Below are 27,555 nucleotides of genomic sequence, written 5' to 3' on the forward strand. Positions count from 1 at the left end.
CCCTAGTTTAGAACTTTGAGATCTGACACTTTGGGAAGTTTTGTGGTTAAGAATCTTGGAGCTGGAGCATTTTCATGCTGGTATGTTGGGAGTGGTGGGTGGGAGGGCCACTGTGAAGAACTGTGGAGTTTTGAAATGCTCCCTTACAGACATTAATGGTAAATCATTGGCTTATCTGCTGTAATTTGGGAACGGTTTATGACTCAGAAACAACGAAGAAATACTAAAAACAAAACAAAAAACCAACAAGCTGTTAAAATCTCTGTTTTTTAGTAGCTCAGATCTAGGTTTTTGCTTCTGTAGGCAGGAGATGTAAGGGGTGATGTGGATCATTAAGAGGCTCTGATGCTGAGCTGCCACCACACAGGTGGCTTTGCTTGGTCGACACTAGGGGCGGGGGTCTAGGCAACCCCCCACCCCAAAATCAATCCTCCCCATGCCTGTTCTAGACTACAGCATGTTATTTAAACACACACCCCATACTCAGTTATTGTGTGAAGCTTTAATCCTCTTTACATTACACAATGAGGTTAGATCATGTGGGTTCCTAGCTGCTGTATTAAGAGGGGGACAAAATAAAGGACCCAGGTATGAAATGGAAAGAACGAACGAAAGAAGAAAGAAAGAAAGAAAGAAAGAAAGAAAGAAAGAAAGAGCAGATAAGCGATTGATCAAGCTGAGGTTTAGAGAGTGATCACATTTACGCACGCTCTTTCCTGCTCTCTCTCTCTCCCCTCATCATCATTTAATGAGGTCGAAGTGGAGCTGCTTAATGAAGTTTAACAGGGTTTTAATTACTGGCAACTCAGAGCCTGCTCTACTAGGACAGGGCCTGGCCGCCAGCAGGAGTGATGGGGGGTGCTGCTTCCTTGCCAGCCTCAGAAAAAAGGCTGGATCTTGGGCAGCCGGCAGCGGGGGGGGGGAGGGAGGTGGAAGCACTGGGGGAGCCCCAACTTTGCTTCTTGCTTCCCCCTCCCATTAAGGAGCAGTGACTCTATGGCTGGGAGGCTATTGCTGTGGCTGCTTTTCCCGAAAGCTCTGCTTTCGTACCCCCTTTTTCTCCCCACATATTGTCAATTGGGGGTCAGTTTCTGTCAGGACCGAGCACCTGGTGTTCAGCGGTTGCCTTGGAAAATCCAGAGAATGGGAACTAGCAGGTTTAGGGAGGTGGGCTTTGCTCGCAGCCCAAAGTCAAAGGGAAACTGCTGGTTCATTGGGATGGGAAGCGGATCTGAGCAGGGTTGCCACCTTTTCTTCTGGTTGCTACTCCGGTGCATTTCAAGGCAACCTGATACATTGAAATATAGCAGGTGAAGCTTCATCTGGTATAGAGATGAGTGTTAGGTAGAGCTGCAGGTGTTGTGTGCCAGCCTGCTTTTAGTGGCATGGGAGCAGACCCAGGGAAAGGGGCGAGGAGGAGATGGCAACCATAAGCCCAGAGAGTTGTGTGCCTTCCCCCCTAGTCAAGGACAGAAAGTTTGTTTCCTGCTGCATCTGTTCCTCACACATATATAAGGTCTGAGTTGTATCCAGGTTCTGTCTGACATGAGTTAGAGTTCACTTTGTATGGTTTTATGTGTGGAGGGTTGTTCTCCTAGTGGTTAGAGCAGGTGTGGTGTTTCCTCCCTTCCACCCCAAGACAGAGACATTGGAAATCTCCCTGTTCTGGCACGGGGGGTGGGGGGAGAGATAGGACTACCCCCTTTGTTTTAGGAGGGGGCTTTGCCTTGACCCCCCCGACCCTACTCTCGACCCCCTGAGGGCGCAGCGTCCCCACCTCGCAGCATGGCTCCTAGCGGCCGACGCGGGCCTGACGGACAGGTCTGGCAATCGGGCAAATTGTGTGGAGGAGGTGGAGCATGAGGCCCAGTCGCCGAAAGCCAGCAAGGGCCAGCGCCTTGCAGGTCCTTGTCTTGGCACAGAGAAACCTCACTATCACATGTACACAGGGAATTTGGTGCACATGCTCCACTGGCAGAAGCACTTATGCGTTGGCTGGCATGGCCACCCACCCTCCAGGTCTCGGTGTCCTTTGCAAAACAGGGCACAGATGCATTTCAATGCAAGGGTGTGTCTCCTCTTGAGTGCATTGTGTGACGAGTGCCTACAGATGAGACTGGTCATGGGGAGAATTTGGGGAACGGGCACAGGCTTCAGGGGAGGACAACCCTATTAAGTGGCTGTCATAGGTGGTAGATGTGGGAAGTCACCAAAGGTGGCAGAGTGACAGGGAAATCTTCTGGCAAGCTATCTCACCTAGGTCCAACTGAAATAAAATGTGAGTAGTCCTCTTACACAGCTCCTGTTCCTTTAAATGAGGCTGTGCTGGAGAACACCCCAATGGGTTGTGGGCCCCATGCTAATCCATGGGTGTCCCATGGGTGTCCTTGGCCCACTGACTTCAGTATTGTCTACACTGACTGGCAGCGGCTCTCCAGGGTTTCAAGCAGGGGGCAATCTCAGCCCTATCTGGAGACACCAGAGATTGAGCCTGGGACCTTCTGTAGGCCAAGTAGATGCCACTGAGCTATAGCTTGGATTTTTAGACTTTGGACTTCATGGTCTTCTTCTATAATGGCGGGGGGAGTTCTTAAGCTGGCAATGCTTTACTTACTTTGATATGTGGCAAGCAGACCCTGCTGCATCTCTAGGTACTCCTGTGCACTTCTGCCTCTGATGGCGCTACTGGACCCGCCTCAGTTTCCCGTGGTTCCTGTGTCTCCATCTTTCCTTTTCTGCTGTGTTTTGTCCCGGGCTGAGAAGAAGGAAGTGGCTGGTGGCTGTGATACGATTTGTAAAGTGCTTTGCAGCCTTTGTGATCTGCACATCAACAACCATGCGAGATGGGTTGCCGCTCTTCCCATTTTACAGCTGGGAAACGAAATTGAGAGAAGAGGTGCTTGCTTGAGATCATGTTGTTGTGAGCCTGTTTTAGGGGTAACACCTGAACCCACAATAGGCAACAGAGAGGAAGCCACCTTTCCCCCAAACGACACATTCTGCCTTCTGGCTCCAGTGTTGTGAACAGCATGCCGTTGCGATTGCAAAATTCTTTCGGGGAGAGGTTTGAGGCCCAGGGTGGGTGGGCAAAAGCAGAAGGTGGGCAGCTGACATTAATATTAATTCTGCTGCAGTATGTCCTGGGTGCTGGACAACAGGGAAGGGCAGGCCTTAGACCTACAGTATGGGATCTACTTTGCATTTTACTAGCAGCCGCAAACCCACCTTTTGCAACCAGGTGCAGAAGATGTAGAATTAAAGAACATGGTGCCTCTGAACAACGGCTGAGCTAATGGATTTGTTTTGAGTTCCAGAACTGAGCTGAACTCACAGTCCTTCCACACAAAAATCTGTTCCTGGTGACCCCAAGCTTTGTTCATTTCAGCAGTTCAACTGTGGGAAGGGGGGCTCATTTTGTTGTTGCTCTTGTTAAATAACTGGGAGCCAGAAACACTTGCTGATCTACTGCGAAAAGCCTGTCAGTAGATCCCAATTTATCTTCTGTTCACTCTTGCTGCACAGTACAGAGCTTTCAACCTACTGTAGAGTAAACCAATGTGGTGTAGTGGATTTGGATGCGGGAAACCCAAGTTCAAATGCCTACTTGGCCACAAAACTCATTGGAAGGCGGCAAGATTCTATGGGCTTGTCCATACTACACAAGAGTGGAATGTGCATTTGCACCTACCTGTCTCCTTATTAATGTTGGCAGGTGTCCAACATTATGTCCTCCCCACCCTAATGTTGTGCAGGACCTTCCCCCACCCCTTTAAATTCAGGGTTTTTTGTTGTTGTTCTTGGGTATTTTACACTTTCTAAGGATTGAAAAAGAACACCCAGCATTTAAAAGGGAAAGGTGTGAGAAACACTGGCATGGGGAGAATGTCATGTGACTTCGCCCTTGCATTAATGGGGAGACAGTCACAAATTCACATTTCATTGCGGTGTGGACAAGCCCTCTCTCTGAGCTTAAGCTTCCTCACAAGGCTGTTGGTGAGGATGGGAATGCTGTGTGTACCAATACAGTCTGTGCACACCCTCCCATTTACTCTTCATCCAGTACCCGCCCCCCCCCCGCCCCCGCTGGTTTGGGAAGTGGTATATGCACAATGTTAGCCACAGTCCATATTTATCCTGCCGATTCTCATGAAAGACTGCATTTTGATGCGTTTCCTCCCAATCCGGCTTTGATCCGAATTGAGACAAAGAGCAGCCTTTCAAGCATGTAATGTGTACACACAGCCACACTTGTTGGGAAGGGCAGGAGGTGAGTTTGAGGGCTGGCTGATGTCTTGTGAGGACGGGGTATAGGGAAGACTCAAGTGGAAAGACATGGACTTAGGGAAATGCTTTGAAGACAAAGGGAGGCAGAAGGTGGAATGTGGAGGGAAGAAAGAAAGAAAGAAAGAAAGAAAGAAAGAAAGAAAGAAAGAAAGAAAGAAAGAACTGGGTTTATATAGAGAGAGGTGGTGTGTAGTTGAAGGCAGAGGAATACATGTAGCACTAGGCATTAGGGGAATGGGAGATGGAGAAGGAGATAAAAGTGCCCAAGATCAGATACGTAGGAAGATGGAAAAGGGGGTTTAGGGGAGAAGAGACAGCATCAGACTCCTGGGCAAATACGACTGGTGGAGAACACTGTGGTAAGCTGGGTGGGTTTGCAGAACTTGGCCTAGTCCCCGTCTGAGACAGGGATTCAGCTCTTGACCTTTGGGGGCTGTTCCCACCTCTAGGAGAGTGAATGGGGTCTTCAGTGGACTAGCTAAACCCATGGGTTTGTGGCACAGTGTGGGGCTAGAGAGAGGGGTGGGAATTAGGACTTGTGCCGCTGCTTCCAGCTCAGCCATTGTATTTGTATGACCTTGGCAGGGAGTCTTCCTCCCACCTGCACCATTGAGGATGGCGGTGGAGGTACCTGCCTCTTTGTAAGTGGCTTCTGGAGGCCAGAGAGAAGGGATTTTGGTCACTTCTTGGTTCTTGGTCCAGGTTTTAGTTTAATGGTGTAGGGTGGGAGGGGGGAGAAGGAAATAAGTCCAGCTGTTCCCCCAGGTTTTGCTGCTGTTATTGCTTTTTTTTTTGTTGAAAAAAATTATTATTACTATTATAGCTTTGCCAAGGCATGCTGAGAACTGCGAAATCGTGACACAGAGAGAGGGAGAGGAGAAAGAGAGAGAGACTAGACAGGGTGGGGATGTCACCTGCCCCCCCCTACCATTCCACCACCCCCCAGTCTGCTGCAACGCAGAAACCAGGGAATGGAATAGGAAAGAAAATGAAATGCGTCTGAAGCGAGGAGAAGGGAGAAATCGTCGGGTGGAAAAGGTGGGGGGGAGGGCGAGAGAGCCAGCGAGTGAGCGAGAGGCCTGGCCCTGCCGTAGCTCCAGCCCCCCTCTCTCCCCCTGCACAGTATCGATCGGCAGCCGTGGCTCGAAACCATTTTCATTGTCAGGCGCTTGGGCTGACGGATGCCCCCCCCCCAACAAAGCGCAGCCGCTGGGGGATGGGAAGGGATGCTGCAGCTTGGGGGCTGGTTCCCCACGCCCCATCATATTAATCCTATTTATCATCCCTGCTTCAGTTTTATCCCTCCAAAATAATATCTCACTGCAAATTCCAGTGTCCCCTATTCCTCTCCCTTTCTGCCCCCTGTCCCCCACCCTTTCTTTTCTTTGTAGTTTGTTGAAGGGGACCATTGTTCATCGGAAGCTCTCCCCCCCCCGTACACACCCATTTCTCAAATTTCCCTTATCATAGGGGGCATACTCCAGATCCCTTAACATGGATTAGTTACCCCTTAACACACATTAGATATCCCTCCTTACTCGCAGCCAGGACCGTTAAAGAGAGGCAAAGAGGACGGGATTTCTTTTTCACCCTTTCGATGTACGCTTATGGGTTAAATGTGATTTTCAGTGATATTGGGGGTGGCGTGAGCATGGGTTTGGAGTCTGGGAATAATTCCCAATTTACTAAACCCATATCAAAATTGAGGAAAAGTCCCAGTATATGTACCACCTCCCCCCACCATGTATTGCCAGGCGTTGTTCTGTCCTGATCGCAGTCCGAGTGAGAATTATACCTAGTTTAACTGATGGTTTATCGTGCTGGACCATGTATTGGGATTCAGGTGCTGGATCACGACTTGTGTCCCAGACTGGGGGTGACAGAAGGGAACAGAAGCTTTGTGGGGACTTAGAACAGTTTCTGAAACATTTCATAAGGAGAAATCTGGAGATATGAGTGGAAGGTGAAGGGAAATACTCAAGTGTGCAGTTGTACACCATGCACATACAGAGGAGGTGGCCTGTGTTCTGTGGTAGCTACTCTCTCACAATCCCGGATACATAACATAGGCCGATGCAACCATTTTTGGCTAATTTGTGATTAGAAGCCCATCTGACTTCTCAGCAGGACGAGAGGATTGTGTGATTATTCCAACCCCATCTCCAGATCACCTCTCCTTCATCCTCAGAAAAGTTCCAAGTGATCCAGAGGCTGAGTTGTTGAAATGGGTGTTGAAATAATTCCATAAGCGCCCTCCGTCATGTAGCAAAGGGAGCCGGCTTTGGCTTCCTACATCGCAAATGAGCAATAAAGCAGTTGCTTGAATCAGTTCTGATGTGTGCTTCTACTTTCACATGCAGGCATATGTATTAAGCCACACTCCTTATTCATTATCCTATATTCTCTCATGTTTAATTCCGCCGTCATGTGCACCTACTCGTTTGTGTACACGTCATCCTGAACATGAATCAATGCTTCATCTCACATGCTTGTGCCTTTTAATTTTATTTCTGGGCTTTCTCACCCTAGTTTTTCTCCCCATAAATCTGCTCAAAACACACTTTTACACTTGAATACTAACTGGCAAACATTCTCTCTCTGTGTGCATGTCTCTCTGTTTCACGGGCACTTCAGTTCAGCTTGATGATACTTTTTAATTGCAGGAGAAAGTATAAATAATCAAAATGAGCTTCACAAGCTGACAAGGCTTGTGTCCCCCCCCCCCCCCACTTTCCTACACACGCTCGCACAAACATTCAGTTTAAATTGTCTTTCATGGCCCATTTCTGCCTGCATCTAAATAAAGTTTCATCATCTTTGTAGCACATCTTCATAAGGGAGTTTCCTGCATTTTCAAATCTGCTAGCAGAGCTAATCAAAAGTAAGCACCCCAAGCTGCCATTACAAACATCAGCACAAATGTATGCCTGAATGAGTAAGCAGGATCCTTTCCCCCTTTTGAAAAAGTGATGTTAGATACCGAGCATTTAAAATGGTAGAGTTGGAAGGGACCCTGAGGATCATCTAATCCAACCCTCTGCAATGCAGGAATATGCAGCTATCCCATATGGGGATCAAATCTGCAACCTTGGCATTATCGGCACCATGCTCTAACCAACTAAGCCATGAAGGACTTGTTTAGACGAGGGCGCAGCATTGGCACATAACTGAAAGCATGTGAAGCAATGAAAGGAAGAAAGCATGATTATGGGGCAGGGGGGTTTGCACAGCATTCTGCTGCACGGACTTTGTTTCCTGCCCTGAGTCCATGATTTCTCCCTGACCCACTGTAGACTACCTGGGCCTCCGGCATGTTGTTACCATGGGCATGGGATTTGCCAGGTGTGTCTGATTTCTTGAATCCCTGCCCTCTAAACTCAGATATTTAGAGGGAGCTTCGGGCTTTTTTAGCAGTGCTAGAACAGGCACTTTGCACACAATCAGAATCAAGCTACATTACTGAGCCTAGGCATTGAAACAAGAGTGCTGAGCTTTGGGTCTGATTAGACCAGGGGATTATCCACACCAAAGGAAAATGTGGATCCTGTCTTCTTGTCCTGGACCTTTCCTCCTTTAAGTGCAGGGTCTTTCAGTTCTGAGCTTTTTGGAATTTTGAAGAATGGGGGGAGGACCCGACAATTTAAAGGGGTAATGTACAGGACAGCACTGGGATGCGAAGGATGTCATGTGGATGCCCCCACATTAATGGGGAGAGAGGCAGGTGCAAATCCACATTTTGGTCCTGTGTGGACAAGTCCTTTTTAAAATCACCCCTCCACACACATCCCACAACTACAGCTGCAAATATGCTCACAGAGTTCGTTTCCTTGCAATCAGTGATGGTTATTTATAGTGCATAAAATAAATGAAGTGCCACACAGAAATTAGAAATGGTCCAAATGCTTCTGGTGTAATTGTTGGCAAGGCACAGATGGGAGGGAGACAAGAATATTCTTTTTAGAAAGGCATTCATACAAATGTGGTGATTTGATGCCCCCTTTGCTTTCTCCCTTATATATTTTTTAAGATTTATAAAAACAAAAGAGATATCAAAGGACGAAAAAAGCAAGAGGAGGAGTATTTTAAAAGGAAAACAACAACCAAATAAGACCACATAGGAAAGAGCTATCCCAGGCTGTGTACACATTACCAGTTAAAAATTCCGCTAAGTGGTTCTTTTTCTCTATTCAGATTGAAGCTGCTTTGGGGGGGAAACACATCAAAATGCAGTATTTCATAAGAAACGACAGGAGAGATATGGATTTTGGCTAATGTTGTGTGTACAACCATTTCCCAAACCAGCAGTGGGAGCGCACTCGGAGTAGAGCAAACGGAAGGAAAAGATGATAGCAAAATCAAAACATTCCCTTCTGTCCCAGCTACACACATTTTTAAAGACCATCCCCACAGCTGCTGATTTCTCTGCACACATGGTTCTGCGTGTGTAGGGAGGCTGGAGCTGGTGAAGATCTGAGTTCTTTGGGAAACTGGAGACTAGCACTAGTGTGTTGAGGAAGGTTTATTTGACATAAGGCATGTATGACACATGTGTGTTTAAGGCAGAATTTAAGGAGAACAAACTGTGCTTGATGTTGCAAAAGGAGAGGCAAGTGTGAAAGTGCAAATAGTAAAAATGTGCTGACAACAAGGACTCTGTGTGTATGTGAAGAAGCAAATGAGAATGAAAAAAGATGAGGACAGAAATGTGGACAGCCAGAATAGGAGTGTAAATGCAGAGAGCTATAAACGCACAAGCAAGGTGGAATAGAGTTATCCTTCCAGTTTCGCTCACATATAGTGCATTGCAGGGGGTTGGACTAGATGACCCTTGGGGTCCCTTTCAACTTTACACTTCTGTTATTCTGTAACCAAGTCTTTTTCATGTATGCCTCACACCCTGAAAGCATTCCCTTCTATGCTATCTATGGAGCTTCTGAGCTTCTGAGATTTCATCAAGTACTTTCAATTCTGTCTTTGCAGCAAAATGGTCCAGAAAGTTGCAGTTTTTAAAACAGATGAATGTTAAGATTATCTGAATGCCAAAATCTGTGCCCACAATTTCTGCAGATGTCCTATGTGGCTGCACAACAGGGGGGCACATACGTTCCTGCCTACAGTGCTTCAAGGTTTATAGCTAGTTCACACAGCCATTTCTGGTTTGGTTTTACACAGTGAAATCCTAACATGAACCACTCAATGCTGCTCAAAGTTGGCAAGGCTAGGATATGTTGGATTGTAATTCAGACACCTGTTGAAATTTGGTGACCATGGTCCAAAAATGAGATCTGGATTGATTTCACATTGAAAAATAATCCAGAAAGGGTCACATTAAACAGCGTGATTTAGGTATGTTATAATCCAGAATGGCCGTCCTAACCTATACTGCTCACTGAAGTATCACACAGCCATATTGCTGAATTTGGGAAATGCCGAGGGTGAAACCCACACCTCATCAAGAACATAACACTGGCTAGAATCCGTTTTTTGTATCTGCCAATGCATTCACACGGTCATGCAGGTGTGTGATGAATGACAACCACCTAGTTTGTGAAGGCGTCATGTGAAAAGGTCTGAAGAAATTGGTGAAGAAATAAAGGTTACCTCAGGATTAAAAGTGGTACCTGCCTTATATCAAGTGGTTGTATGAATGCATTGAGGGAGGGGCTGTGACTCAAAGGGTCCTAGAATGAATCCCTAGCAACTCTCATCATCAACCCTGTCCATTGGCCATGCTGATGGGGGCTGATGGGAGTTTTAGTTCAGCAACATCTGCACCCTTGCCCTAAATGGCTCCTTCTCAAGCCCAGAGGCCAAACTGTTTCCTCCAAGACTGGGAAGATCCATCAGGGAATGCCAGAACTCAAGCCTCTCATTTTTGAACTAGGGTGACTCCTTGCATGACCTGTGAAAAGTCCCTGTTCTGCACAAATATTAAAGTACACATTGGCTTCCTTTGCCTTTTCTATTGCCTTTCAAGTACTAAGGGGCCTGAATGCATTGAAGGATTGGACTTCTCTATCTTTAACCAAGGAGCAGGTTGTCATGCAGGGGGTGGGGGAAAGTTCATTTGCCCAAAGATGTCAGGTTATTTACATGCCACATTTTCCACAACTACATCAATGCTGAAATTTTTACACAATTTACACAATCGTGTAAAAACATTCAGAAACAGTTAACATAAAAGCAAAGTCTAAATAAGTAATACAATAACATAATGAAAAGTATAATATAGCTACAATGCTAAAAACAACCACCACCCAGTGATTTGTACATCAACATTTAAGGGAGCATACAGCTCAAGGAAAAAATACCGGTGACTTCACATCCAAATGTAACATTGACACACTTTGCAATGCCAACACCCCTTTTTATACCTCAGCCCAAAAAGCCAGTAAATCCTCTCAGAGTTGTTCCAGCAGCCTCTGCAAAGGGGCCATAGTAGAGCATTACCTGCCCTTGTGAATTCTGTTTCAGTTTTACCTTAAATGGGCTGGGGTGGACGCACTGCCTTTCCAAAGGGATGGAGACCATGTACCTGTGTGGCACAGTGGGGCAGGACTCAAGTCACATTCCCCATCACCCTGGTCCTTCTGCACGACGTGTTCTTCCAGTTTTCGTGGTGCTTTTACAGTAACTTTGAGCTTGCCATTTCCACCACTTTTTGTGTAGAAATCCACTGCCTCCTTCACCCGGACACCCCCAGATTGCAGATTTTGGCCTATAGCAAGCAATGCGCCTAAATGTTGTGTACAGCGCTTGTGACAATGACTCTTCAAATTTGTCCATAGAATGTTTTAGTGCTGAAGCTCTCTAGGGGTAAGTTCTAAATATTTTCCCTCCCTTCTGATCAACTCTTTAAAGGTGCAGAAGTCCCACCAGCTCCCCTTTTCAAAGAGTGCCAGATGTGAGCCACACTCACAAAGGGATAATTGGGAGGATGCAGCAAGGCTCCTGATTATTCCTTTGCCAGTGTGTGCCAGAGTTAAATTTGGTGCCTGATGCAAGCCACACTACTTCAGTTGGTGTTGAGTGATTTGCCCATGCACCATGGATCAGCCCCACCCATTTGTCAAACGTGGCTAATGGTTTCAGGCACAATTTGACCCAGAAGTGGTTCCCTAGCCCTGTCTCAAAGGTACATGAGTTCTCTTTCCTACTTCACATCTGGTTACCTTAGCCTTAATCCAAGAATGCAGATTCTGTGGCACTCTTGATGTTGTTGTATTCCAGCAACTTCCATCATCCCTGCCTGGGCCATGTTGGCTGGGGCTGATTGGAGTCGGAGTCCAACAATATCGTTTTCCCCTTCTTTGCCTTTATCTCCAACGTGAAGCCATGGTTTGTGTGTACTTGGCCTTATAAGACACACACTCTGCACATGCTCACAGGCAATTTCTTGCCCCTGCCTTGTGGTCTGTCAAAAAACAAACCTGCCAATTGAACAAAGATATTAATGTGGATACTGTGAACAGGCTGGGGACAAGCAGGGCCGCTCGCTTGCGTTAATGTCCTCTTGTCAACACCCTCTGGTCTAAGAAACATGAAGCTGTGTCCCAAGAGAAGGCGCTTAAGGAGGGGAAAGACCTCTCTGTAGGACAGAGCAGCCAAGAAGGCCTCAGGCCTAGACCTAGGGCTAGGGTTGCCACTGAAATTTCACCTGAAGCAAAATTCGAGGCAAACATGCGTTGTGTTCCTCCAGAGGCGAAACACCCAAGGGAACTCAGAAGGGCATCGATGAGACGAACAACGTTTCACGGTGATCTTTTGCCACCACATTTCATTCAAAGTGAAATTTGGAGCTTGGAAATTCTGGGGTTTCTCCTCAGGCGAAACGCCTGGGGGGAAATCTCAGGAAAGCTAGAAGTTTCGACACAACCAGCAAAATAATATAGATAACAATCTACAGCAGAGGTTTGAATACCCCCGTGCCACGGAGACAGGCTTCGTTAGAGGAGTGCACCTGCAAACATTGGTGTGGAAAATGCCAGCCGCCTGTATAGGCAAGGGGAGAGATAGTAGTGAGCCACAGACCCCCTCCTTCTCTCCCTGCACTCCACCCCATAACTTGTTGTGCCTTCTGCCACCTCACCCCCCAAAAACCTGCCCCATTCCCTGTACTTTCCCCCCGCCTGCTGCTCCCCTCCCCCGCCCTGCTCCCCCGGGAGCACACTCTAATAATGTATTTGATCGACTGGCGGCCGCGGACAAGCGATTATTGTCTTGTAGGGAGTCAAAAGTATTGATCGGGGGAGAAATATGAGCAGCGCGATGGAGCCGGCGCGTCACATACAATAACCACAGCCCCGGGGGAGCGCCCGCGACACCGGCCGTCTCCTCTCATTACCGCCCGCCTCAGCCAGCCGCGGGGACAGGGAGACAGGGACCGGGCAGGGCGACTCTGCTCTTGCCCCTCAATGCTGACCCGCAGGCCTATTGCTATTCCAGCCGCAGGTTCCTCATAGACGGCATGGGTTGTGAGCTGTGTGGGGGGGTAGGGAGCATGGCTGGCTCCTTAATGAATCTCTTTGCCCCCCTGAACAGCTTGGCTGGTGTGTCGCAGTTGCAACCTGTAGCTCTCCACTCCAGCAGAAAGAGGTCCTAATACTCCAGGTGGCCTGGGAGCAGGCATCTCTTCTGACCTGAAAGTCTGAGGATCTTATCCCAGAGATGTGGTGAGATTGCTCTGTACATGTTCAGAGGCCCTCTGAGCTAAACCTTAGGTCAAAGGAAAGCCTGCCTGCAATCACATTCCCAAACTGGTGCACATCTCACAACTTTGATACCCTAGTTTGAGGGCAAACTTCAGCCTTCGTCTTATATCCTGCATCAATGCATTGGCATCCCACTGTCTAGCAACTGCTGCTGACCTAACTCACAGTGAAGGATGCAGTGAGAATGGATCATGAGGACTTTTTGCTGCCAGTCTAATTCAGGAACTCCTACTCCAAGAATTAAACACCGGTCCATTGTTCTTTTGTCACAGTAGAGTCAAACAGCCTTGGCTGCTTAGATTGCAAGTCCCAAGCCTCCTAACCAAGCAATAACTCCCATTAAATTCAGTTGGACATAATTCCAAGTAAGCATGTTTAGGACTGGGCTGCTGAAGTTTCGTTTCGTTTTAGTGATAGATCCCCTCTCTCAAAATCACAACTGCAGTGTTCCTGTTTTGCAGGGCAAGAGCTGTACAGTACTTTCAAAGTTGCAAAACTGTTTTCACAGTTTTTCGTTGTTGTTTGCAATGACCCTGTGAGGCAGGGCACTGTTCCCATTTTACATATCAGGGACTGACATTGGATCACTGGCTTAAGGCCTCTCAACGAATAACTTGTTTTGATCCATGCTTTCCTGCTTCTGTTCACAAGCTGCTGGGCCCTTTTAAGTGAACATGTATATAGAGCTGTCTTTATATAAAGAGTTCTTCTAGTCCAGTATTGCCTACTTTGACTGATGGTGTCTCTCCAAGGACTCAAACAGAGTTCTTTCACTTCTTGGCAATGTTGAGACTTTTAAAGTGAAGACACTGGGCTGGAGTCTAAAACATTTGGAGGGCACCAGGTCGGAGAAGGCTGCTCTATTAGTTCTGGTACACTCTCTCTCTCTCTCTCTCTCTCTCTCTCTCTCTCTCTCTCTCTCTGTGTGTGTGTGTGTGTGTGTGTGAAGTCTCTCTTACTCTGGGACTCATAACCCTCTTATTCCAGCCCCTGGGCTCTCTAAACTTACATAAGCAGCTGTGGATATGTGCTTTTAACTCCCATACACCCAATTAGTCTAAGCCTAAATTAGTAGAGGGGTGTGTGTGATTTTCTGGACGGCGCAAGTTTGACTTGAAATGGGTTAGAGCAAAGGTATACAAGATGGGATGTAAGCAATTTTCTGTCTTGGAAAATTGTTATTCATGGGCTTGTTAGGGGCATAGATTGTAGGTGTGTCTGGGTGGCCATGTGTCACAGTGTTCCTGGATGTGGGTGGGCACAATTGCTTTCTTGTGTATTTTAGGGGCTTTGCCCCTGGGCAAAGTCTGGCCTCTTAGCTGCCAATCCTGAAGGCAAAAGTGGGATGTGGATAAGCAGAACATGTGGCAATGAGACTTGGCAGCTGGTGAGCATGAATTGGGGCCTTTGCGCTTCAACCCTCACTCCAGAGTGGCTCTCTGGCAGAACTAGCTGCTGATCTGAGCTGTGAATACAAATGGCTTGCTCTCACGTAGACATTGCATATAAGGGGTTCATGGAGAATAAAACTCTCAATGGCTACTAGCCATGATGGCTGTGCTCTTTCTCCATTGACAGTGGCAGTGATGCTTCTGAATACCAGTTGCTGGAAGCAAGAGTGCTCTCTTGTGCTCAGGTCCTGCTTGCAATCGTCCCAGAAGCATCTGGTTGACCACTGTGAGAACAGGATCCTGGACTAGATGGGTCATTGGCCTGATCCAGCAGGCTCTTTTTACGTTATTATCTTGCATATAGTAAATAAATGATCTCAGGTCAGACTACTTGCATTACGAAAACCTCTAACCAATGATAAATCCATAATTATCACTGTCTGTATTTCTCTGTTTTTTCTTTCCTTCCTTCTCACTTTTAACAACTCCCCCCCTCACCCCATCCCAAGCCATGTATAGCTTTACCTGCAGCTCCAGATAATACTTTGATACATTTGATGAAGTGTAGGTTCGGTCATAATAAATGTACTAGTCTTTAAGGAGCCACAAGACTCTTCATTGTTTTTGCTGCAAGAGACTCGCACAGCTACCCCTCTGAAAAAAGCAAAACTCAGTGTACTCCTGGCTGTCCAAATGTGTGAGACTGTGAGTAGTAGTGTTTGGTGGATGCACTGATGCTTGTGTGTGTGTGTGTGTGTGTGTGTGTTTGTGCATGTGTCACATTGCTGAGAGCGAATGTGATGGTCATCATGTGCAAGGGAGAGCTGTTGGGTGGGACCGTGCTGTCTCTCAGACTGGAACAGGCCACATCGCCACAGGTGAGTGTGAGAACTGGTGGCATGCTGCTTCCCCCCAGTGGTGAGTTGGCAAAAATGCAGAACCAACTGCTAGCATCCAGCAGCAGCTATGTGTTGTCTTACTTACTTAGGTTTTATGGGGCTTAGAGCTTATCCACATTTACCTTTTGCCCCACTTATTCCAGGCATAGGTCCATGCTTTCAAGCGTTGTGTCTGATTGAGTGCTAAAGAGCGGGCTTTTGCAGGGAAAGCTCTGGGACAAAAAAAGGGGTGCTCGGACTCAGAGCTTTAAAGTGTGGACCGTGTCTGGAAAGAGCAGAGGAAAGGTAAGTGTGGATAAACCCTGAGCCCCAGAATCTGTTTCTAATGCCAGAGGTCAGCCCTAGAGCATATGATGCAATAAGAAAACTGCCTCTGAGTATAAATAGAGTGGTTTTCTCTCACCACCAGTTAACCACAGCCAGCCCCCACATTTCTGGTGTTTGGGGAGGGTTTCCAGGGTTCATCAGTCTGGAGTCACCCCAACTGTGAAGACAGAAAGGTGGTTTTTGTCTCTTCAGGGATAGCTAAACCTGGTTGAGTAGATGCCTCACCATCTTAACATAATAAGCTCCACATTGAGTCTTCCACAATGAGCTGTGAGGATATTCAGTTAAGAAGACCATCATTATGAGATTTCCTGTAAGACGTAGGATGGGATTAGGATTGCTAGGTCCAGACCCTCAGAGATCACATTTACCATTTCAGGGCTGTTTCTCTGTCTTATCATCCAGACAGTCTGAGTCCTGCTGTACCACCTGGGGACCCGAGGCACTTGCCTAGGGCTGTGTACACATTACTGGCTTAAAACACAGTTAGGCTGCTTCCCCCCCCCCCAATCAGATCGAAGCTGGTTCTGGTTGGGGGTTTTGGGAATGCATAAGAATGTAGTTTTTCCTAGGAAATGACAAGGCAGATAAAGAATATCTATGGATTGTGACCAACCTGGTGCGAACGCTGCTTCCCAAAGCAGTGGTGAGGGCACACAGGATGCAGTGCAAACAGGATTGTGCGTACACAGCCCTGGACAGCATTTCTCCAGCCACCACCAAAGGGCTTCAGTTTCCTTTTCCCCCAGTCCCACATTAGCACACATGCTTCTGCTGCTAAGGACATGCCAACCAACAGATAGGGATTGTGACAGCAGCTGCAGAAGGAGTACCTACTAGGCCTGGGACCCAGGTTTTAAGGATTGTCTGGATGAACAAGTCCTTGACCCAAGAAGACTAAAGTCCACTGAGAGGTATTGGGGGCAGTGGCAAGCTGGAGGTTGATGGGAAATGTATTGTATATCCAAGGGAGGCCCTAAGGCTCTTGACAAGCTATTGGCTATATGCAGTATTTGAGGTGGGATGTAGGACTGGAGTTGCAGGATCTAGTTTGTGTGTGTGTTTTGGGGAGAGGGACTGTGTTGCTGTTTTAATCTTTCAGCTAGCATGCCAGAAAGATTATAAATGGTCCCACTCACATTGGGGGTTGGGGCTGGGCATTATTCCAGATTCAAGAGAAAATTTATCTGTGCTCATGCCCAGGTATGTAGTACAGCATGTGTGAGAGAATGTGGTGCCGTGGTGTGTGCATTTTGCACGAACCCTTCACACCACATCTCTGTTGGGTGTCCAGGAGCCCTGAGTATGGCAAGCACAAAGGGGAGGGCAGCACCTGTGGGCGACAAGGGTAATTGGCAGGTAACACACATGCCCACGCACATGTGTTTGTTGTGTGCCAGTCCTTGCAGTGTTCTTGGCTCCCACCCCCCAACATACCGCTATGGCTTCTTCCTCCCAGCTGCTTCCTGCCGCATTCACTGTTCTTGCTTCTGAAGCACCAGGGGACTCCCCCGGCTCTGCCCCAAGCTCAGAGGCCCTTCCTTGTCCCGCCATCCGCTCTTCCCCTCTCTGGAAGAGGTACCGGCTGTCAGCGGCAGGCAGGGCTCTCCAATGCTCTCTCTCCTGCACCAGAAGCATCGTTGCCATGGTGAACTCAGGGCTGTGGGCGGCAGGTAAGTGCCAGAGGATATACTGGTGCCAAACTGAGTGCATGGGCCACAAACAATGCTGCCCCTGTCACACCCCACTTTCAGCACTTTTTGAAAACTATTGTCTATCGCCAGTCCTGTCTTCTCTGCAGCTCAGTGCAAAGGTGAAGGGAGAGGATAGGGTTTGGGGAAAGAGACTCCAGTAGGCCTGAGGTCAGGGCTGGAGCATGGAGTTGGGGATAAGCAGCAAAAGCACACTGGGACTTACGGATGAAAGGTATTTGAAACAGAGGGGAGCATTCTAGCTTTTCTCTAGTGGGGCTCCTGTGCCCAAGAGCTCCCTGCCAGGCAGAAAGCCAGCTGGAATGTTTTTGTCCCTGCATAGAGATGTGGGCTTGGGGGTGGGATGGGGGGAAGCGCCACACCTAATTTCTGCTGTTAAAGTCACAGGAGCCCTGCTGGGAAAAAGGTGGCAACCTGACTAAGAGCACAGGCCAAGATTTCCAACTTTGTAAGCAACCACAGTAGCTGTGCCTTCAGCAACAACTCTATGTACAGCCATTAGCAAGTGATGCTTATCTCCTTGCTGTGAAAAGTTTCACTTGCTGATTTCTGCAGAGCGAGGTACTGTTAAAAGCACAGGCTCTGGTCACTATGCAAACCGAGCTGGCTGCGAGGGTAGTCCCAAACTTATTTCTATCCTCCAGCGTACTGATGAAGAACCTGTGGCCGTTGCTGGGCCACAGTTCCCTTTAACCCTGGCCATTGAACGAGCTGGCTGGGGCTGGCAAGAGCTTGAGTCCAACGACATCTCTAGAGTTACTGCTTCCCCATCATTGCTGCATAACTTTAGATTGAAGCAAACAAACCAGTTTACTCTCCCTGTTCCCCTCAGGCTTCCAAATTCCTGCAAGGCTTCCTGAAATCCAAGGAGACAGCAGGCTGTCCCATGCAAAAGAAGACACTGTCCCTGTATCTGTCATAGCTGCTTGCACAGTACTATTTTTGCAGGAACGAAAACAGATTCCCTTTCCTGCAAAATGACTAAAATGGCTCAGAGCTCTGCCTTCCATTGTATCTGGCTACCCTAGCTGTTTCCATCCCAGTGTTTTCCTGCAGAGGGTGCTGTAGAGAGCCAAGGCAGGAGAATGAGGACCGGCTGCTAGGGGTAGGAGGAGCGCTGCCCGGAGGCTGGTTTCTGGGCTTCTGTTTTTAGCTGGGGTTTCAGTAAATTGGAGTCTGTTTTTAAAACATCTAAAAATGTGAAAGGGAAGCAGAAGTGAAAGCCAGCAAAGGGTGGCCGGCAGTTTGGAGGACTGCGGTGGAGGAGGGGAGAGGCTGGAGAAGCATCATCTCTCAGGTCCAGCTGTAGCTGCCGGGTTCCCTTGAGAGAGAACTTGTGCAAATTTAAGAGCCACAGTGAGGAGGAAACTCCTGAAATTATTTCATGAGTGACGTGACAATTGGTAAAATTGCCACTTAAAAAAAATAGGCCCTGCTCCTGTATCTCTATGGCAGTAATTCGAGATTCAGACATTCAGCTGGTGAGGCTTTTCCGGATGTGGAGATAAAACTTTCCCCAACAGATTTCTGAAGAAATTCTTGTATGTCTGGCTGCTGTTAAAGGCACAGGGGCAGGACCCCTGAAAACATCTTACTTCCCTAAAGCAGCAGTCTTGGGCCATTTCAGAATCAGGACGCGCTTTTTCACACTGCTGTGCAACTTCAGACCCACTCTTCAATTTTCTGCCATTTGTACGTTTTTCTTCTTCCCTCTGTTTTTCGCCATTTCTTGGCTCTTCCATAGTGTCAACATCTTCAGATGGGATTCCATTGCATAGCGACACATTCAGGCTGCACAATTTGGAGTTCTTGCTCAGCAAACCTGCTTCCCCAAAGAAGCAGACTTTCTGTGGTAAGCAAAGTGGAAACCGTGTGATGACATCCTCTTGACAATAAGGATGACAAAATCTGCCCATTTGGGTTTCTCTGAGTTTCTCATTTTTCCAGTCTTAAATGCAATTCTCCACATTTCCACATGAGCTTGCAACTTAAAGAAGAAGAAAAAAGTTCTCACAAAAACTCACCAGCATTTTAGTGTGAATTTTGCCTAATATATACACACACATGTCTGTTTGTATGCAATTTTGCCTAACTCAACTGAATTTTGAAGAATGGCTGTGTTTTGGTTTGTGTATTGTTTTGGAAAGTACATAAAGTATGTAAATTCAACTTTAAATAAGAACTGAATAGGATCCCACCCCCTCGCCCAATCCGTCTTTGAATCAGTGTCTCCTGCAAACAAATCAGAATGAATTCTCAATAAAAAGCCAGCATAGTCTAACCTCCTTGCAAATAGATCAAGATGATTGCTCAAGAAATAGATTGTTTGGAAGCAACATCTCTCTGCCTCTCTCCCCTTATCTTCTTCTCCAATTGTCTGTTTCTCTGTGTGTTTCTCTTCCTTTTTAAAAAAGACAGTAAGCAAAAGAGTTTTGGTGCCTGTGGTCTGACCAACTTTAGGTGAGGGTGCAGTAACTCACTTAGAATCATAGAGTTGGAAGAGACCACAAGGGCCATCGAGTCCAACCCCCTGCCAAGCAGGAAACACCATCAGAGCACTCCTGACATATGGTTGTCAAGCCTCTGCTTAAAGACCTCCAAAGAAGGAGACTCCACCACACTCCTTGGCAGCAAATTCCACTGTCGAACAGCTCTTACTGTCAGGAAGTTCTTCCTAATGTTTAGGTGGAATCTTCTTTCTTGTAGTTTGGATCCATTGCTCCGTGTCCACTTCTCTGGAAAGAGAAGCGGACTTGTGGGTACCAACATCACCGGTTGACGACTAGCGCTGAAGCATCTTTGAATGTGGGATGGCTCAGTTGGTAGAGCATGAGACTCTTAATTTCAGGGTCACAGGCTGGAGCCCCCACATTGGGCAAAAGGATTCCTGCATTGCAGGGGATTGGATTACATGACCCTTGTGGCCCCTTCCAACGTTACAGTTCTAGGATTCTATGAATGCTACAGGTATTGGAGGCACTAGCTGCCTTCAGACAAGTCTGAGATGACTATAAAGAACAGAATTGCCAAAGAATTTACTTCTGCTTTAAACCATACACACGTAGCAGAAGAAGTTGCTGCTTCTGGGCCTCCTACCCTAACCCTTCCCACATCTTGCTGCTGAAAGAATGAGAAAGGAGGATGGAGGGCAAACAGAGGACTGACTGGGACAGGAGATGCAGCTGGACACGCTTTCACTGCTTTAGTGTGGTTAAAAAGTAAAATGTAGAATCTCTGGGTTGTAACCTGATAGCCGTAGTGTAAAAATATATCTTAGATACAAACAATATGTTTTCACACACACCTGTTACTCACTTCATGCACATAGATGCACACAGCCATGCATAACACCCCAAGCATCTCGCACGTGCACACATTACCACTGTTAGTGCTGCTATTTCAGTTTGAGTGTCAGCGGTGGACAGAATTTGCAAGAAAAGTGAAAATTCAGTAAGAGAAGCCTTTGCAATAGGACAGAGTTTTAGTTGTTGTTGTTTGCAGATCACAACACATTTTTCCTGCGATCCGTATATTATTTTTGTATTTCTTGTTTATTGAATATATTGGTCGCTTTTTAACCAAGGCAAGCCAAAGCAACCTACAGTATATAAACAAACACATCCATGAAAACTGGCATAAAAATACAAAGAAAAATCTAAAAGGCAGATCTATTTTTTTAAAAAAGCTAGATTAAAACATCCCACCCACCAGGGGTGCCAACTTAAATAAAATATTGTGGGGGCCCAGGTAAGCCCCGCCCCGCAAAATTGATAGCATGATGCAGTGTGCACACACAATTTGAATGGGAATGCCCATCAACTTTGTGGGGGCCTGCCCCTCTAAAATATTTTATTGTGGGGGCCAATGCCCCCACAACCCCCAGGACTTGGGTCCTATGCCACCCACTCAAAGCTACAGAAAATTAAAAGCCAAAGGCCTGGGGGAAAATGTAATGTAATGTGATGTAATGATGGTGCCTGGCGAGCCACACCAGGGAGAGCATTCCACAAACGGAGCTACCACTGACAGGGCCTGTTCTCCTGTTGCTGCCCTCTGGTCCTCCCATGAAAGGCCTCAGAGGACAATTTCAGGGTCTGGGTTCATATGGGGAAGAGGCAGTCCTTGAGGTACTGGGGTCCTCAGCCGTATAAGACTATAGGTCAAACAAGCACTTTGAATTGGGCCTGGAAACTAATTGGCAGCCAGTGCAGTTGGGCCAGGATTGGTGTTATGTGCTCGGACTGTACTTCCCCAGTGAGAAAGACCTCTGCAGAACTACCTCCTTGTACATGCCAGACAAGTGTCATTTCTCTTGTCTTTTCGGCACCTGATTTTTCAGCGCCTTCCTTTTTTCATAAGCCTTTTAAGCAAAGATTTTCAGATGGTAGATATACCTGATTTGAATTTCTATTAATTGTTTATGTTTTTTATTGTTAATTATTTTGAAATGTTTTCAAGGGAAGTAATTCATAAGCTGAATAAGTAATTGTAAATAAATAACAGAGAAACTGACATAATTCTTACCCACTGTCAAAATATTTTAGGGCTGCCACATTTTCATCTTACTGGGCTCCTGCGTCTTTAGCATTTGTTAGTCCTTTGTAATATTTGATCCCGGAACTCCCTGACAGGCAGAAATTCAATAAAGAAGGGTTTTCCTACTCACATCAGAAAACGTGTTGCCATTTAAATTTTCTGTTTGTCACCGAAGTCGTGCTAGGAGTTTGGGGTGTTTGTGTGCACATACCAATTCCTGATAGGGTTTGATCAACAAAATCTAATTCATTTGGGTTTAAGAATGGTACTTTAATTCCTTGCATTTGTAAATTGAATGAACGAGCCCATTGATGGGAAGGTGCATTTAATCTGAAAATATGGCTCTTCCATTTTTGGTACCGAATTAACAACATTCAAAGAAGGTGAGTTTGGATGTCATGTTTGTGTATCTTGTGGGCGGCGGGGGGGACGTAACCCTTTAGCTTATTATTCTTTCTCAAAACCAACTTGCTTGCCTCTTACTCATACATACCTACTGCCTCCCCATTATCTTTGATCAGAGGTTATAGAAACTGCTGATTTTTATCATTCTCACTATCGGTCGCCTTACTGTAGGTTGCTTGCAGCAATGAGTTCCACTTATACTGATCATTCTGTGTACAGTGCTGCCACCTGTTCCTCCTGCAGTTCCTCCCCTGCCTCTAACAGCAGTTTGACACTCAGAAATGGAGTAGGTGAACTTTTGCCCATCATTTCATCAACACAGCAGGGAAAAAAGCTTCAGCCGTTTTATTTCTGCTTGTCATTGTCATTTTAAAAGGAGGCAAGCTAATTGTGAATATTCCTCAGTATCGTTTTGAACCTTCTTTAACTTCTGATGTTGCTTCACATCTACACCACCTCCTTCTAGATCTTGATTGTCATGAATCCCATGGAGATATCATGGAGGGGAATGGTTGGATTCTGAGGACGAATGGGTGGAGCTCGGGGAGTTGGAAATGGATGACCCTGGGGAGCGTGCTAGTGCAATGGGGAATGTGACATTGGGACCCTGAGATGTGCCTGAGCCTGAGGAGTAGGCCAGAAGTCTAGGGAGTGGAGAGCTGGATCCAGGGCAGGGTTGGCAGAGGACTGTTTCACCCCATGACATCAGACACTCCTAGTCAGATCAAGCCAGTGTGAACCAGCCCATTTGCTTGCAGTGAGGACCAGGACAGTTTGATCCAACCCCTACAAGCCCAGACCTCACATCAAGACTGGTGACCAATAATTGCACGGCAACAACTAGGACAACTTCATTGCAACCATGGTCAAGTCCTTCCAGCAGCCTTAGAAGAAGGAGACACCCACACGTTGGCTTCAAAATCAGAGGCATGGGGGAGAATCAGTGGGTGATTACACCAGTGTGTTTAGACTGTAGGCCCAGGACTGGAATTGAAATAACAAGGTGTATATGCTGCAGTACCAGTTGAGGCTAAATGACGAGATCCTTGATGAATTGGGGCAAACAGCTCTGCCTGGCATCTGATCAGCCCTCATTCAGCTGTGTGGTAGACCTGAAGGTTGCCTGGAGTTCCAGTACCATGCTCTGGCACACATTTCCCATTGTAGTGTGTGAACATGATTGGTTTCAGGGGAGGAACCTATGCAGATTGGATTAGCATGTTCCCGGTTGATGAAGGATGAGAAGACAGGAAGGTGAAAGAAGTGTGTGTGCCTCTGTTGTGGGAAGGTGAGGCACTGTGCCATGTTGTGTTCGGCCAAGCCGGTTGTCAAGACTCTGGTACTAGAAAACTCAAAATCCTAACTCTTATAGAGGTCTGGGAGCTGGGACCAAAGAAGGAATGTGGACCTCCCCAGAAGGCCCCTGAAGCTCCACCACCACTCAAATCAGCCATCACCCTGCCTACTGTCTTGCACACCCCTTTGGGGAAAGGGGTGCCTACTTGAGTCATGATAGACTCAGGACCCTCTAGCAATTTCCTGGATTGGGACATTGCCAATCAGCAGGGCATTGGTTCATGGGAGCTCAGTGAGTCACTCTTCATGGATGCCATTGACAGTAGAGCAATGGTGCCTGGCACAATCATGCGGGCGACTGCACCTGCTACTCCTGAAGTTGCTGGACCCCCAAGAAGAGCTGACATTTTACCTGGCAACCCCACCATGCTTTCCCATTATGCTGGGGGCTGCCCTGGTGCGCTCAGCACAACTTGTGCATCTCGTGGGGGCAGCAGTCCCTGGCATTTTCACTTCTATCAGCAGTACTACAAGAAAACAGGATGTGTTGGCTGCAGCCACTGCGCTTTCTTCCCCTGAAAACACCTTGCCCCCTTTCACAGCAAACAAGGACAAACTCCCAGCCAAGTATGCCATCTTTCAGGATGTGTCCTGCAAGAAAGAGGCTGGCAAGCTACCACCACACTGTCCCTACACTGTGTCTGTGGTACCGCAGCATCCCTATCGCCACCGAGATGGATCCAGGAAAGGCATAGTGTGGTTTGACCCAGCAGCCACCTTGAACCAAGAAGGGTTTTCAGCATCTCATGGGGTTCACAAATAACTCCTGGAAGTTCATTGTCTCCTTCCCTTACTGTGCCATTGACCAACTGCCTCAAAGGTGGGAAATCCTTTCAGTGGACCGAGAAGGCTCAAGAGGGTTTTCATGGTTGAAAATAATGCCTCTGATGTGCCTATTGGGGTAGTGTTGTTGTAGGCCAACCAAGAAGAAAGAGTTGGTTCTGTGCGCATACGATTCTCGGAAACTGACCCCTCCCAAGCAGACCTGCTCCAAATGGAAGAATTGAGGAACGTGCACAATATGTGGGATAACGCTCACTTGATGAAACATCATCTGATCTCCCCACAACCAAATAATGATGAGTACTTATTAAATAGCCAACATGGTCTAATCTTTCTGGAAACAAAGCAGCCTAGATGCGCATTAAAAAGGTTGTCTGGAAGCGACCAATAACATTGTCACCTACTAATAGTGAACTCAAGAGTGCCATTCCCTAGGAAGCCAAAACAGCAATAAGGGAGTTATTGGCCAGCTTGGAGGCATCTTGTGCTTTGCAAAAGTAGTAGAGACCTCAGAACAGCACGCTCGGTAGCTACAGAATTTTGAATGTCCATTGGAGTGGGGATGAAATCAAGTATCTGGGAAAATGGCATGACTGGCTGGAACCCTGAACCAAGAGCATTCAGCTCTGCAACATTTTATTGCATGTCCCACTTATTACCCAGAATGCTTTGCTTATTTCTCTCAGCATGGGGCTAATTGAAGGGTGCTAGAAGGCAGAGCAGGAAGGAGAGTTTGGGGAATCTTGGTGTGTATTTGACCCCATCCGCACTGAACATTTAAAGAGGTATCATACCACTTTAAACAATCATGGCTTCTCCCAAAGAACCCTGGGAAGCATAGTTTGTTCAGGGTGCTAAGAATTGTTAGGAGACCTCTATTGTACTCACAGAGCTACAGTCTCCAGATTTCCCTGGGAACAGGGATTGATTGTTGAACCACTCTGGGAATGGTATCTCTGTGAGAAGAATAGGAGTCTGTTTGTTAGTCCCCTCACAGTGCTCCAATTTCCAGAGTGGTTTAACAGTCTACTCCTCCTCACAGGGAATTCTGGGAACTGTCATTCCATGAGGGAAATTGGGGTTTCCTAACAACTCTCAGTATCCTTAACAAACTACTTTTGCCAGAATTCTTAGGGGGAAGCCGTGACCACTTAAAGTGCTTAAACCTTATGGTGTGAATGTGGCAGATGCCTGCAGCTGGTTCCACTCAGTGGCCAACATCTGGAGGGCTACAGAGCCCCCAGCCCTACACACATGAGTGCGCAGGGCCAGCCCACTCAGGAGGCAGAGTGAAGCAACCGCCTCAGGTGGCAGAATACTGCGGGACGGCACTCCCACAAGGTTGCATGGCAACTGCAGTGGCAGCTTCTGGTGAGATTATATAGTAGTTTATTATTTATACCCCGTCCATCTGGCTGGGTTTTCCCAGCCACTCTGGGCGTCTTCCAACAAAACACTAAAATACAATAACCTATTAAACATTAAAAGCTTCCCTAAACAGGGCTGCCTTCAGAGGTCTTCTAAAAGTTTGGTAGTTATTTTTCTCTTTGACATCTGGTGGGAGGGCGTTCCACAGGACGGGTGCCACTACCAAGAAGGCCCTCTGCCTGGTTCCCTGTAACTTGGCTTCTTGCAGCAAGGGAACCGCCAGAAGGCCCTTGGTGCCGGACCTCAGATTTCATGTTTTCCAACGCATGCATGGCAAAAATTCTCCTTTCTGGTGGAGTTAGGCGATCAAACTAACCAAGGTGAGAGAGATCTTGCCTCAGAGTAGTTTGCCCATTGGCACGAACTCTCTGTGCTACACTGCCTGGCTGCAAGAGGAATCCTTGCCCTCCTCTACCATCCCCACAGCTGCTCCCCCCAGATTTCTGATCAGGTGCAGAATACGGTGCTGCACGTTGCCTAAAGGATGTGTTTTATGAGGTGACTAATATAACTAATAAATAAATAAGCTTGGTAAAATTCTCCTCAGCCTTTGACAGGATGGTGCAGGGCACCGATACAGATGACCAAACTGCACGCTGGGAAACGTATAACCGTTTGTATATCGTCTTGTCAGGAGAATTTTTGCCACACGGAAGGTAGCAAAATGGTTGCCTGTAATGGACTTAATGTACAGCTACCGCTGTTACACATGCACTTCGGCTACAATTCGGTGGATGTTATTCATTTAATGAGAGGACCCAACTCAGGGGGCGGCCCCCCTTTTTTGTACTCTCCACCCGTCAACTGCCCCCCACATCGCATGCTGAGGTGTAGCCTAGCTCAACAGGGCTTCCTTATTAGAGTGTGACTCATTAAGCATATGCAAATCAGACTGGAACAGCCGGTGATAAGGCTCCAGTCTTGGGGGTGGGAAACGGAAAAGACATCTTAAGAGGAAGGCAACTCTCTACGCCCCCATCCCTGTCTTGCACTGCAGGGCTGGTCCAGGTAGGAGCTGGAGGGCCAGGAGAGGGCAAAAGAGACCCTGGAAGCAAGGAGGGCTTTCCTTTTTTAAAACTGCTTTGGGTGAGGCAGCTTTTAGGCCAGACTGGAGCGAGAAAAGCAGTGTAAAACCTGCTCACTAAAGCTTTCCATTGTGAATGGTGGGGGTGGAGGGAGAGTTGACTTCAATCACTTTCAGTTATCATAGTATGTAGGCCCAGCCGTGCCCGAAATGGTTACAGTTGTGTACCTCAGCTGGGGCTGCTTGTTATTAAGAAAGAGATTTTCCCCACTTCAAGCTAAGCTACGTGCAGTTCTAGCACGGGACCAAAAGTGCCCAGAGCGGGGAAGTCCACTTTCTGACTCTCCCCAGTTGCATCCAAATCACACCTTCCCCTCCCAGGTACCTCGCAGTGTTGTGTGTGCCTTGTTTGGCTGCATCCTCTACTGGCAGCACGTTCACTAAGGGCAGGATTAGGTAATTTGATTCGTGGGGATCTTGGGGGCCAGGAATTGAAATGGATGACTTTGTGGTTTTAACAATCTGTGGAAATTTTGTTTTGTTTTGTTATTTCTATCCCCTGTGAAGCTGGGCGAGTGGTTGCCTAGGCCCTCCTTTTGCAAGGTTTCACTTTCTGATCTGAGCTGCTGGGGTCTCCCCAAACATATTGGGCCTTTCCGAAGAGTGTTCTATAGAATAGATTTCTGTAGTGCTAAAGTC

General features: G+C 47.2%; 2 protein-coding genes across 12 annotated transcripts in view; one reads left to right on the top strand and one right to left on the bottom strand.

The window, feature by feature from the left end:
- The window catches only part of LOC310768641 (zinc finger protein 574-like), a 290,700-nt gene that overhangs the window by 95,938 nt on the left and 167,207 nt on the right, over positions 1-27,555 (bottom strand). The window lies entirely within an intron of this gene.
- Positions 1-27,555, top strand: part of POU2F2 (POU class 2 homeobox 2) — a 106,651-nt gene that overhangs the window by 50,624 nt on the left and 28,472 nt on the right. The window contains exon 1 of one of the 11 annotated variants that reach the window (XM_083627216.1): positions 17,189-17,285. The exons of 9 other annotated variants lie outside the window; for them this stretch is intronic. In XM_083627216.1, the coding sequence (XP_083483342.1) occupies positions 17,258-17,285 (28 nt within the window). In that variant the 5' untranslated portion in view covers positions 17,189-17,257. Of the gene's footprint in view, positions 1-17,188; positions 17,286-25,023; positions 25,151-27,555 lie in introns of those variants that run through there. One more of the 11 variants, XM_083627207.1, reaches the window with a different exon arrangement.

Source organism: Podarcis filfolensis, assembly GCF_964270895.1.
Source record: "Podarcis filfolensis genome assembly, chromosome: 8".
Taxonomy (NCBI): domain Eukaryota; kingdom Metazoa; phylum Chordata; class Lepidosauria; order Squamata; family Lacertidae; genus Podarcis; species Podarcis filfolensis.